Source organism: Gallinula chloropus, assembly GCF_964237585.1.
Source record: "Gallinula chloropus genome assembly, chromosome: 6".
In the NCBI taxonomy this organism is placed as follows: domain Eukaryota; kingdom Metazoa; phylum Chordata; class Aves; order Gruiformes; family Rallidae; genus Gallinula; species Gallinula chloropus.
The window spans coordinates 10,617,005-10,629,376 of record NC_140091.1 but is presented as its reverse complement, the minus strand read 5'-3'; the positions used below and the strand labels follow the sequence as shown (position 1 = coordinate 10,629,376).

The window sequence follows — 12,372 nt, the reverse complement described above, 5'->3', positions numbered from 1 at the left end:
GCTGGGTCTGCTCAGCCTATATAGGGTCACCTGGCTGCACTTCTAGAGACCAGGAGAGCACGGACACCTGGGGCCACTCATCCCACCTAAGCTCAGCTCATCCTTGGTCCCTCACCCCGGGGCCGCAGCGACTGGTAAAGGTGGAGAGGGGTCAGCAAGATGTGAAAGGTGGCTGCATTTTTTCTGGGGTTCCCAGGGCTAGCCTCAGCGCTCGCTGCTCACACGTTAGCAGTGGAAAGCCCAAGCAAGCGAGGAAAGAAGCGGTGCAGCTAAATAAAACCTCCTCCTCCCACGCAACACATTGAGCACTTCACACGTTGGGGTTCGGGCCGCAGCCAAATTAGTAACGCGCCCCCGCGCCTCCAAATAAAACCCAAATTTGCTTGTAAATGTATTTCGCTCTCCTATAAAAGATTCAAAGGGAGGGTTGTAATAGCAGATTCCCCTACGTGCCACGCAGCCCAGCAGATAATGGGCTGCCCAATTACGCCGGGGAGCTGGATAAACATTTAAGAGCAAACAACGGGATTTGTGCCGGGTTTAAATATTAATGGCAGGATTTGTCCACTTCCCTTTGCCAACGTTCACACACCGTGGGGGCTTCGGCAGCGGCATGCCGTGACGCAGCCGATGAGTGATTCCATGTCTCCGCTCCAAAGGAGCAGGGAACGGCATGTAAAACAGCCCAGAGCCTGCGTAACACGTTTCTCATATAGCAGCATTCCTGCTCCAAAGAGCCCTGTTTCAGATGTGCTGGATCTTGGGTCCTGCGGGATTCAGATTTAAGGAAACACCATCACACATCTTGAGTGGAAAGAGTGTTTCACCAGCCCGTTTACACTGGCTGGAGAAACACAGATAAAAACACCACCCATCAAAGGAGAAGCAGGACCCCCGCCCTCGCTGTGGGCTCAGGGTTTAACTGTTTGACACCCAAAAGAGACTTTTCCAGCAGGCTCCAAAGACTGAGAAGGACTGGAAAAAGCTACAAACTAGAAACCAGAGTGAAGCCAGACATGGAAAAGTCAATGCCTTGCTCAGAAATTAGCTGCCTGACATGAAGAAAACGTAAGACGGCTCCTGAACTGGAAAGCAGCAGGCTTCCAGGGCTGCAGGAGGTGGTGGGGCACTCATGGCTCATGCCGAGGCATCAGCACATCCCAGACCCAATCTTATGAACCCAAGAATGGGAAACACATCAGCCAGGAGATGCGGGAAGCGCTTCCCAAGTGTCTCACTGAGAGCAAGAGTGGCAAAACAAAGCAAAAGGGATAAATTATTATGTTTAATCAGTGCCTGGAGGTGATACACTGATGGTAAAAGCAACCCAGGGATGCAGGTGGCCACCCCTGCATCTCCCTCATGGCTGTCTTGGCCAACTGTGCCCGGTACCCGCTGGCAGCTTGGGGTCTGGCTACGTTGTCCACAGGGTTGGCGGTACCGGGGAGGGCTCTGCCATCCGGCTGAGCCACAGCTGCCTGGAGCAGGGCTGGCTGTTGCGGTAGTGGTTCACAAGGGCCATCTCATGACTGCATGTGGTAGCATTGCTGAACGCCTCTGGGTGCCTCTCTGGCGTCCAGAGAGAAAACAGACGTGAAGGAACAGCTTGGGGCAGGGGGTGGGGAGGACACGGACAAATAAACAAACAGCAGAAAACCTCAGAGAGAAAATAACCAGGCACCAGAAAGGAAATGAACTCTAACAGGGCATTAAAAATAGCAGTGAAGCGAGGAGTCGAGCTCCGCCAAAGGTCCTGGTTTGTTTTCAAGGGGAGGCAGGTTGGATGGAGCCTCCAGGACAGCCAGAAGCTTCGCACCAATCTAACAGCAATGCAGCAAGCGAAGCCGGACTGATCCCCATCATGGTAGCCAGGAGCTCTCTGGTTCAACTGGTACCAGCACTGGGTTCAGCTTTCTATAGAAGCCACTCTTCAAGCACTACACGTGTGCTCTGTGGTCATTCAGTGACCCCAGTGACTCTGCAAGACAAGGGGGAACAGCCACAGGCAGAGATTTTTCTCTCCAGCACTCAGGTCTGTTATTTTCCCTTAAATTCACATCAGCTCAGCAACCGGGAAGACAAATCCCCTGGAGACCTCACCTTCTCCTCCTTCCCAGCAGGAAGGCAGAATTTAAAATAGATTTGCCAGTGCTGCCCTCCAGATGCTGTTGTGGGATGGCCTCAAAGTTAAACACTGCCTGAGCACTCCTCAACCATTAACCCTGGCTCAGCATGACAGGACAAGTGGGCAGGTACTTCCCTCGTAGAGGACCTGGCAGCCAACTTGTTAGCCCATCTTGCTCCTTGTGCACAGCAAGCAGAGGACAGCATCAGACCAGGAGTCCAAGGGAGGGTTCAAGGTGGTCAAGAATGGCTCAGGGTAGTTGAAAATACATGTGGGATAAAAGCAGGGGGCTTCCTATGACGTTTTGCCTAAGCAGATCTGCTCCCTTGCCAAAGCCTAAGGGACTGTTCCCACTAAGAGTTTTCTGAAGATCCTCTCCTCCAAGGAAGCTCCTGAGACGCTGCAGGACCACAGAGGCCCCTTGGTGATTCATGCTGCTGGCTTGTTCTCAGAGGGAGCTGCCCCTGCACTGTGAGACAGTGGAGGTTTTGTGGCTTTTCCCACTTCTGGCAGAGTTGAGAAGAGCATCCAAGCCTTTCAGTGGCATCAGCTGAGCGCCACAGACACTGTGTCATGCAATGGCATTTCCACAGGGCAGACAGACCGCCCTGACCACGTCCCCTGGGCTGAGTGCAGCAGCTCTCCCTGCGGTGCCCACGCACCGCTCGAGCAGGGCGAGTTACTGAGCTGCAAACACCAGGCTGGCCAAAACCTCCTGCTCCTTACTCAAGGGAGGGACAGACCTTCCGATGATACCTCAAAGCCACACATCTTCTGGGACTACAGGCACTGTGAGTCTTCAGAGCTGCCTCTCCTGTCTTTAACCTTCTAATTAAAGATATTAATGACCATCATCTCCCCGTATCTGCACTATCCCCAGCACATCCCACCACAGCTGGGGGCCCTCAGCCACCTTCTCAGCTTGCATTTCCCCCAATCTATGCTGGCCCCACAGCAAACCAACACAAGCCCTGCAGTGATGCTCTCAGAAAAGGGGATGGAGTGGGGGTGCTAGGGTGGATGCCACCAGATGCTCCTCATTCTGTCAGAGGCCTGGCTGTTGGATCCCAGCTCTCCAGCTGCAGGTCCTGGCTGCCCCCAGCAGCCACCCCACCAGGAAAGGCCAAGCAGCTGCGAGTCATCCTTTGCTGGCACAACGACAACCTCCCAGCCTTGCTCCGTGCCGGATGGTCACACCGCTGACTTTGTCCCCGGGCAGGAACACGCTCAGGGAAGGGACACATCACTGCAACCCACCCCTGTCTCCTCACTCCAGCTGCCACTTCAGACGCCGAGTGTGGAAGTGTCAGACGCATGAGGCGCGCGCGCTGTAAGCACGCTGCCCTTTGCAGCCAGCTACGAGAGCAGAAACGTGACCCACTTAAGCAGGCAGAGGTCAAGTAGGGAGCAGAGCGGCAGGCACACCTAGGCTCTCAGCTCGGATTGAATCCTTCGAGAACACGCAAGCGCCTTGGCTGCCATCCGAGGCTCCGTCATTACTGGATAGTTTGCATTTCCTTCTAGGAAGGCGGCCGGGAAGATCGGCATGCGGTGCACAGCCGCGGCTGCAGCCTCCTGCAAGGAACAAAGCTCTGACGCCCCTAGACGAGCGCGCCAAACAATGGCCTGTAATTTTCTTCGCCATTCAGGCTCTGCGGGGGGAGGAGGAGCAGCCCTGAAAGCCTTATTTTACAAAGCCAGACAATCCCCTTGCACAAGGGACATTCCCCATCCAGCCTGGAGTGCTCCTGAGGTGCAGAATCAGCCTCACAATCCTCTGTGCTCACCATCTACATGAAAGGAACAGCACTTTGGGTGCCCAGAGGCAGGTGGGGAAGATCTGATGCTGATCCGAAGCTCAACAGAGCTCAGAAGAAATTTGGGGAGCAGGGGAGGGGGAAGAAAAGATTTCTGGGGGAGGCTGTTCTTGGTCCAAGTGATAACAACATCAGGTGTCCAATGCACACATTGGGTTACTGTTTGGGCTGCGGAGGCTGCCCTGCCAAAAGCCACCTTGGCCTCAACCCCAAAGTGAACCAAGGTGTGACCCCCAAAGATCTGAAACAAAACCCCAAAAAACCCTCTATGTGAAGCATACCTTGAAGGATTTCAAATCTCAGGATCAGCAGCTAGGAAGGGAAAGATGGGGGAAAAAATTTGGATCCACTTCAACTGGAGCCCCCCAAATTGCCCCCTCATCAGCAGATCCACACGGTTGCAGCTCTTCCTCACCCTGGGCTCGTTGCTCAAGTCGCTCTGTGATGTAGTTGCACTTTGGTTGTGCTTCACTGGCTGGATGAGGGGGGTGAAGCCTGCCACACTGCCCAGGGTTGAGAGCTGATGCTCTGGACAACATCACTCTGAACTCGAATGTGAGGGTTGGGTTTTTGAGCCTTTCTTTTCACAGGGTGCAACAACTATGCATTTTAAATCATCTTAAGTTCATCTTAGATCATCTCATCATCCTAAGGCTGATCCCCCAGGATGAGATGAAGCTGTTCTCCAGCCTGCAAAGGCGTTTACTCACTTGTGACCCTGGCTATGCAGCCATGAGGGTGTCGGACAGGTGCCACCTTCTGCTGGGTAAGTCAACACATCTCTGCTGGTGCAAAATCGCACGCTGGGCTGTGTGAATTTGCACGAGTCTGGAGGGACGGAGAATTTTTGCTTTGTTTTCTAAAACCACTTGTAAAAACAAGAGGCAGATATTGAACCAGAGCCAACATCTGTATCTTTGTAAGACTCTCAATCACCAGCCTTTTGCTGACTCTAAAGCAATAAATATTCAGAGCCTTAAAAGCTTTTCTTCAATCTGCTTAGGAGAAAGCAGCCTCAAACAATGGCCAAGAAGGGATCTTGCCCAACCTCAGCTTCAGTGGATCAGCTCAGGGAGGGAACGGACCTCAACAGATTCTTGCAGTACCACAGCTCCACATTCTTTTTTAATGCCAAAAAAGGAGGAACCCCCCCCAGAAGCCAGTAATTTAGAGCACAACCACACTTGCAGCAGATGTGGCTCAGTGAAGAATACAAAAGCTTCCCCCAAAGTAGGAGCAGGAACAACCAGACAGAGGGAGGGGAAAATCTAAGATCAGAACTGCCATCACCCTTACCGTGGAGGTGGACCCCCGGCCTCACCTCTACATGTGGATTCAACCAGTTCAGATCCTATTTTAGGCTGCATATGGGGCTTTTCATCTTTGGAGCACTTAACAGGCATGTGTTAATCCCTGCAACGCCCTTCCGTGGCAGATAAGTGTTTATTATCTCCACGCTACAGCTGGTGGGACAGGCGCAGTGGGGAGCGGCTCATTGTTGCAGACCCAGGGCAACCTCAAGTCCCGGGCTCCTTGGAAAGACACAGCAGGAGCGCCCACACTGGGCTGATGAAGGGAACCTCAGGGCAACTCCCCAGGGAACCTGGACCACCTCCTGAGCCAACGGGCAACTGTAGTGGGGCTGGGATGGACACTGTGCCCAGCCTGTGCTTTTCAGGGGAGGAAGTCAAAAGCATCTTCCAAATTCAAAGCCCCAGGACACATCTCCGCTGCCTTTGTGCAGTAGGTCAGGACAGCAGCACTCATTTATTACGGGTAAATTAACGCCCATGGAGATTAAAGCCTTATCTCCCGCCGGCTCAGCTGCATCTGACTTGGCAACGTGCAGGGCTGGGCTGACGCTGCATCCCAGAGCACTGTAGGAGCCGCATCCCCACTGCATCTCCCGCCCTGCAGGGTCCCACCACCATGTCCTCTCCTGTGCTGGGGACTATATGTGCTCCCTTCCCCCACTTCTGGTTTCTCCATCCTACTCCAAGCTGTGCCTTGTGCACCGCCAGCCTGTCTGCTCTGCCTTTTCTTGCCCATCTGATGCCAGTGTTTGACCGATAAACACGTAAAGAAGAACAGAGGGCAGAATGGGGACGCATGGCCAGCATCAGTGTGGTACCAATACCCTTGTATTAACATCACTTTGACATTGCCACCTCCCTCAGTTCAGCAACAGACAAACATGGCAACAAAGGTGACAACCTTCAGCGCGAAACCACCAGCCCAACCCCAGACAGAGTGAATCAGTGCCCAGCCACCCACAGAGGAGGAAGGAATTACCGTGCACTTGGTTGATCTCAGAGTTGGACGACAGGATCTCATCAGCCAACTTCTGGGCGGTGGGCAGCACCTCGGTGTGGTGTGCTGTGATCAAATACTGAACAAACTTCTGGAGCTGGTCCCTGTTCATCTGGAAAAGGGTCTCTGAGATGGGAAGACGGAGTTTGACCTGGTCCGGCTTGCGGATCCTGTACAGTGAAAGCGCCACAACATGGGCGCAGTAAAAAATGTCCTTGTTCCCGCAGCCACATGTCACTGAGGTGATTTTGCAGCGGTCGAAGCTGATGGCCACCTTGTAGGTCACCTCTGGTTCTGTCGCAGTTGCTGGCTCTGTTACTGTCCCGCTGAGGTGGAACCCTGGAGAAGGAAAGGAGAAGGAGGAAAGGCCATGTTAGCTTCCCTCTGACCATGCAAACTCTGGAACGTGGCCAGGGCCAGCCAAGACCATTTGTGCACCACTGTATCAAGCAATATAGCACCCAAGACACACTGACCCAGCGGCTTACACCTGGCAACACCCAGCCCGTGCGTGAACACGCTTCTGCACCCACACACGCGCAGCCAGACTCATCGGCGAGTTTATTTAATAGCCAAACCCTCAGGGGATGAGCAAAGCAGCTCATTTCCCATTTGTTTAAGAGTCTCTCAGACTGTTTCTCTCCTGGGAGTCATCTTCATCTGCGCCTCCAAATTTGCAACTCACGTGAGCGAGGGATAGTAGAAAAAAGGCCAGGTTTTCTTTTCTTTGGTGAGGCAGACAAACTCCCCCCCACAAATTAAACATAATGCAACTCCAACCTCAGTCACTCAACCAGACACAGAGTGCTCAAGGGCACGACCACAGCTCTGAGCTTTTCCACACAGAGGGAACAAGGAGCAGAAGCAACACACAGCCTGAAATGTGGGCTGGGGAGAAGCTGTTCCTTGAGCTTTCCCCAAAACGTGCTGCCAGGGAGCCAGCTGTTCATCGGTGTGGTCTGTGTGTTGGGGTGCAGGGACAGCCCAAATAGCTCACACAAACATCACAGTGTTCCTGACAGCCCCACCGTGCTGCATGGGGTGCGGTGCCTTCGGGCACAAACTATTAAAAAAATCCCCCAAAATTCCCAAACGTGGGTGAGGAGCATGTAATTGGCTTGGAAAGTCCTCTGGGGCCAAGGAATATGGATGGACGAAGAAAATGAGGGATAAAGTCTGGGTGCCTATCAACCTCCATCCAAAAACTCAGGGAGCCCTTCCCATGAGCTGGCTGCCAGGGAGCTCCACCACCACGCTGCACCTCCCCAGTCACCTTGAAAAGGGACATTGTTGCTTCCCCCACCCATCTGCCTCATTGCTTCAAGGAGAAACAGGCCACACCAGGAGGTGAGTTAACATGCCCAGGACCACCCACTGCCCCCTGTATTGTACCCAGGACCTGGCACCTCATGCTGCCCACCCCAGCCCTCCCTCCCCTGAAGAGGATGCTCACTTTCCTCCATGCTACCACAACCTTATTAAGCCCGTGTTTGTAGTGAGGTCTCTGCGGAGCCTGCCGTCCCCCCGGAGAAGGCGGCAGACAGCTGAGTGCCCTACAATTAGTGACAGAAAAGGAGAAGGGGTGGGGGGGGGGGGGGGTGAAGATTAAAATACATTAACTGCATCAAACCCTTGTGCGTTTGCCAGCTCTCACAAAGGCTTTCCGAGACAAATTCTACCAAAGGTTTTTAATAAATGGCATCAAAACCAGCTATTCACTGCCAGTCTCTTTAAAGCCACGCCAAAAACCACATTCAAATCTGATTAAGCGTCAAGAAGGTCTGCTTTCACTTTACTGCAGGGGAGGGGGAAAGCAGACCTGTTCTGCTGCCTTCGCCCGAAACCCACCCCACATGGCCGGCAGAGCAGGCGGGGAGAGACTGACACCCCTGCACTGCCTCCTCCCTCACACACTGCCGGGAGCAGGACCGTGGCTGCAGAGGTGCCGGGCTCGGTGCTGTGGGAGCAGCATGGCCAGGGGTTGACCAGCCCCACTATGCCCCGCCAGCCAAACTATATGAATCCTGAGGATAAACTCCAAAGTGTTTATGTTTTACCACTTCTCTGCTCTGCGATGCTTGGCAGGCAACTAGGACTTGTTGCCAGTTTCTCCCTAGTTTACTTTTTGAACAAGTTAAGAGGACTGGAAACGACATTCCCGAGCGAGAATGTATGTATGTACACGTACGTACACCCGTAAGCAGATACGCACACACACATAAAACCCTCTAAGACAAACTGCTAGCCATAAACATTGCCTCCAAATGCCCACTTTAGTGGGAGCATGGGCCAGACCCCACCTGGGGCTAACTGGTGTAAGGCTGGAACAACCCATTTAACTAAGCGGCCTGTTTTGGATGGGTGTACTTCTGAAAAATACATCAGCTATGGACCAAACCCAGGAACTTGAGAGAGGACATTTGCCCAGATACTTCCCAGGCTGTGCTCAGGCATCCCAAAAGCCACGTTCCCCATCCACTGTGAGACCCGGTCCTCGCAGACGGCGTCTGCCCAGCAAACACGACCGTTTGGCACGTCAGCAGCTGCCAAGTTCATCTGGCACAGGAGCCTCGAGTCAAGTGTAAGTTTAGGCTCTGGCCACGGTGGCAGCAGGGCTATTTAAGATCAACTGGGAGCTCTGTACAAAACATTTCTCAAAAGCTTAGTCAGAAATTAAACATGGTGAGAGGGGGAGAGAGGAGCTGGCAGGAACAGCGGCATAATTTGGGAATATTTACATCAACGGGAGGCCAGGCTGTGGCTACCACGCTGCACCCTGCACTGCAGCCAGGTCTGCAGCCCAGCACCCACGGGTGGGACACGGCTTCACCAGCCCTGCAGCGATGGGTATCACTGCCCCAGAGAAGAACGGTGGTTAAATGGTGGGTGTAGTTACTCCGTCATCCGCTGAAGCACATCGCACAAAAACCTGATGCTACAGTCACTGAGAGGCTACAGGTCACCCTGGATGGAGTAGGGCAGCTGTCAACGCGCTCTCCTCGGCATTCACCTCACGTCCCAAGAAGCACACAGCGCAGGCGGTACCAGCACTCCAGCAGAGAGAAACACAGCCCTGGCCACAGACACAGGGTCTAGATAGTGCTGAGAGCAAAACCAAATCCTTCCCTCCCTGTCCCTCCTGCACATTTCAATTCAAGACATTCCTACAGCCAAGTGCTTATCTAGGACTTCATCTCCTGTTCCTTAACATAAACTAACTCGGTGTTTGATTTGCTGCCAGCAAAGTGACAGTGCCAGAGCTTGAAAACCACGGAAGAGAAATAATTAAATACCAGCTTTGTAACTGCAGACTCATGACACCCCATTGGAGCCCAGCTTTGCCCCAAGAATGACGTCACCTCCTCCCTGCCCCAGAACAGTGTTCCCTACTTTTACCAGCGATGCTTCCCAGTGGATGTCTCTGTGATCCAGGTTGCAAAAAGAGCCAAGTGTTCATACCTGCCCCAGAAAGAGCACAGAAAGGTGCCACGAATGTTCACAGGCACACGGGGCACGATGAGTACTGCTTCTTCCTAATCCCATTACCCATCAAATGGGGACAAACCACTCAAGCAAGCGCCTTGCCTTAGTGCAGCGGGATATTGTGCCTCTGACGCAAATTAAAACGGACCCTAGAAATGTCTTTTGAGAGTCTGTGAGCTCCACACTGGTAGCACTTCCAAACACATCAGGTGGGCAACACTTTCCTCTTTGGAGCTGATAATTCCACAAGCTGAGAGGAGCATGGATCCCCAGGCTCTGAAATGGCTATGAAGGATCATGCCCCCAGCAGGAGCACCAACACAGGAGACTGTTATTAAGGCAAGACTGTCAAGGCCTCAATGATGGAGAATTCTTTGATCTCTAAATCTACCCAACCAAAAGGAGCTTTGCAATCCTTTACAGTTCTGTAGGAATAGCTAGACTCTCTCAGCTGGGCATTTTTAATCCAGGTGTCCACAAGCCACCTGTCAGCAAACATTACTACCCTGTCCTGCTGCTCCAACCCACCACCAGAAGACCCCCACTCCCGGATACCCCAGCAAACCACTGAGGGCAAAGCCAATGCTCTTGCTGGTAACATCAAAATATCCGCAGTTTGGAGAGGGACAGACCACAGGAGGAAATTTAAACCCCAGAAACAAGAAAAAGCCATGAGCAGCTCCTTGTCTTCTCCTAACTGTGCCATCTAGATCCTTCCAACACCCATGAGGAGGAGGAAGAGGAGGTAGAGAAGGACCTCACAGCTACAACACTACCCGGGGAACTCGAGAGCTCAGCTCTGCTCCCTCTGGCAGTTGCTGCTCACAGCCATCCCCCAGATTTCACACCGCAGCCCAGGCAGAAGTCACAGTTGTCATTCGCAAAGTTGTGCCATTTGGAAAAATTAGCTCACTCTCCCCAGGGGTGGCACTCGCTTGCCTTTCACGGAGGGTTTGGGCAGCCCTGCCAGGGGGACAGCCTTCATGCCTGAGCAGTCATTCTAGGACCTAACCCTGGACCAGCAGAGACCGTCTGAGTGGCACTGCTGCACAAGAGGATTGGGACCAGTAACGCATGGGTAACACGGAGCGTTTCTTCGTGTCACTGTGGCTCCTCTGCCACCTCTGCAGGCTTTTCTGAATCTTTGGGGGAACCTCAAAATGGGGCAAGGAAGAGCCCTGCTGAGGGAAGTGTGTGCAACCACATCCAGTCCCCTGAGCAAGCACCTCTCACAGGATGCAGCTGATGCTGTACATACAGAACTCACCCTACAGCTGGCTGCCAAACCCTCAAGCAACCTCCTAGTAACCGGTGCTGATATTTTGAGCAGGCTCTGTCAGAAGCAACGTGATGGAAAGTCCATCCACGCAGCATTCTGAAGGCACTGCCTGCACTGCCCCACATTCCAGCCACAGAGGGGTAGCTTTGGCGGACCATGGCTCAGCTCCTCACCGCTCTTGTGCCCAGAGCTCAGCTCCCAGGACCCACCTTATCTAGTCAGACTTAACCCCATTTCAGATCTGTGTTTGGGCAGCTCTGCCTTCAGGCAGCCAGGAGAGCTCTGCAAACCCTAAAGGGAGCAGATACACAGATATTTATGGAGCTCAGCAGATGAAGACGAGGGTAAACTAGAATTCTCAGCACAAGTCACACACACTAGGTTAACATGACCCAAATATATATATATTTTTTTACATTTCCAAACCACAGCGGAAAGGTATTTTAAACTAAAGCGATTCCAAGCTCTTCAGTGATTAAACGGACTGCAGCTCCAGCTCCTAGTGGAAAAACCATTTGTTTTTCCACTGTGTGAAAGCCATAACTAGCAATGAATAATAATTGCTGCACCAAGTGTTATTTATAAGCCATTCTTGGTCACATTTCCATGCCTCGAAACAGCAGCTTTCCAAACATGAACTTAAAACCGGTCAATATTTGTAATACAGACAGCACCCGTGGGAGGAAGGTGTCGGTGTGCTCGCGCGGTGGGAAGCGGAGGTTAGTAAAATCTCCCAAAGCTTTCTAGCTTCTAGATCAATTCCTCCAGCCGGCTGATGCTGACAATTGCTCAGTCCCTGACCTTGCAGTTGGAAAGGAGATGGGCTCATGAACTCATTTGCACATGACAATGCTCCAGCAAAGTGAATCATCTGCCTCCGATAGTAACGGAGAGTACAGCTCGCCCCAGCCCTCCCGGGCTCCATTCAACCAGCGCAGGGCTGGCCTTTTGTGCTGCCAGTGCAAGAAAGACTGCGCTGAAGATGTGTGCAATTAAACCCACTTTTCTTGTTGCTCTTTTGATTCAGTGCAGCTCAATGAGAGGCACCCTAGGCAGGTGTTGTCACACACAGATAAAATGTGCCTTTTCAGAGCACTGGCAGACAAAAAGAGAGAGGGTAAGGCTGAATCAATTGCCATTTCTCCCTTGCAAAATAGGGAATCCAGGCTTCCAGAGAGTCAATGAGCAGAGCTGGTATGAGTTTACATCCTCCCCTCCTCCCCAAAGCAATTTCTTTCTGTGACCAGAGGCAAAGGTGCTGCTGTTGAGCGAGACCTTGGTGGGGATGGAGGATGCAGGCGATGGCTGGCTGGGAGGATGCTGCCCCAGTGGAACCCAGCTACGCTTCCTTGGCTGGA

General features: G+C 52.7%; 1 protein-coding gene across 1 annotated transcript in view; it reads right to left on the bottom strand.

Annotated features, from left to right (window-relative positions):
- Positions 1-12,372, bottom strand: part of ZSWIM5 (zinc finger SWIM-type containing 5) — a 97,290-nt gene that overhangs the window by 22,631 nt on the left and 62,287 nt on the right. Inside the window, exon 2 of the mRNA XM_084266230.1 lies at positions 6,235-6,591. Coding sequence (XP_084122356.1) covers positions 6,235-6,591 — 357 coding nt within the window. The remainder of the gene's footprint in view (positions 1-6,234; positions 6,592-12,372) is intronic.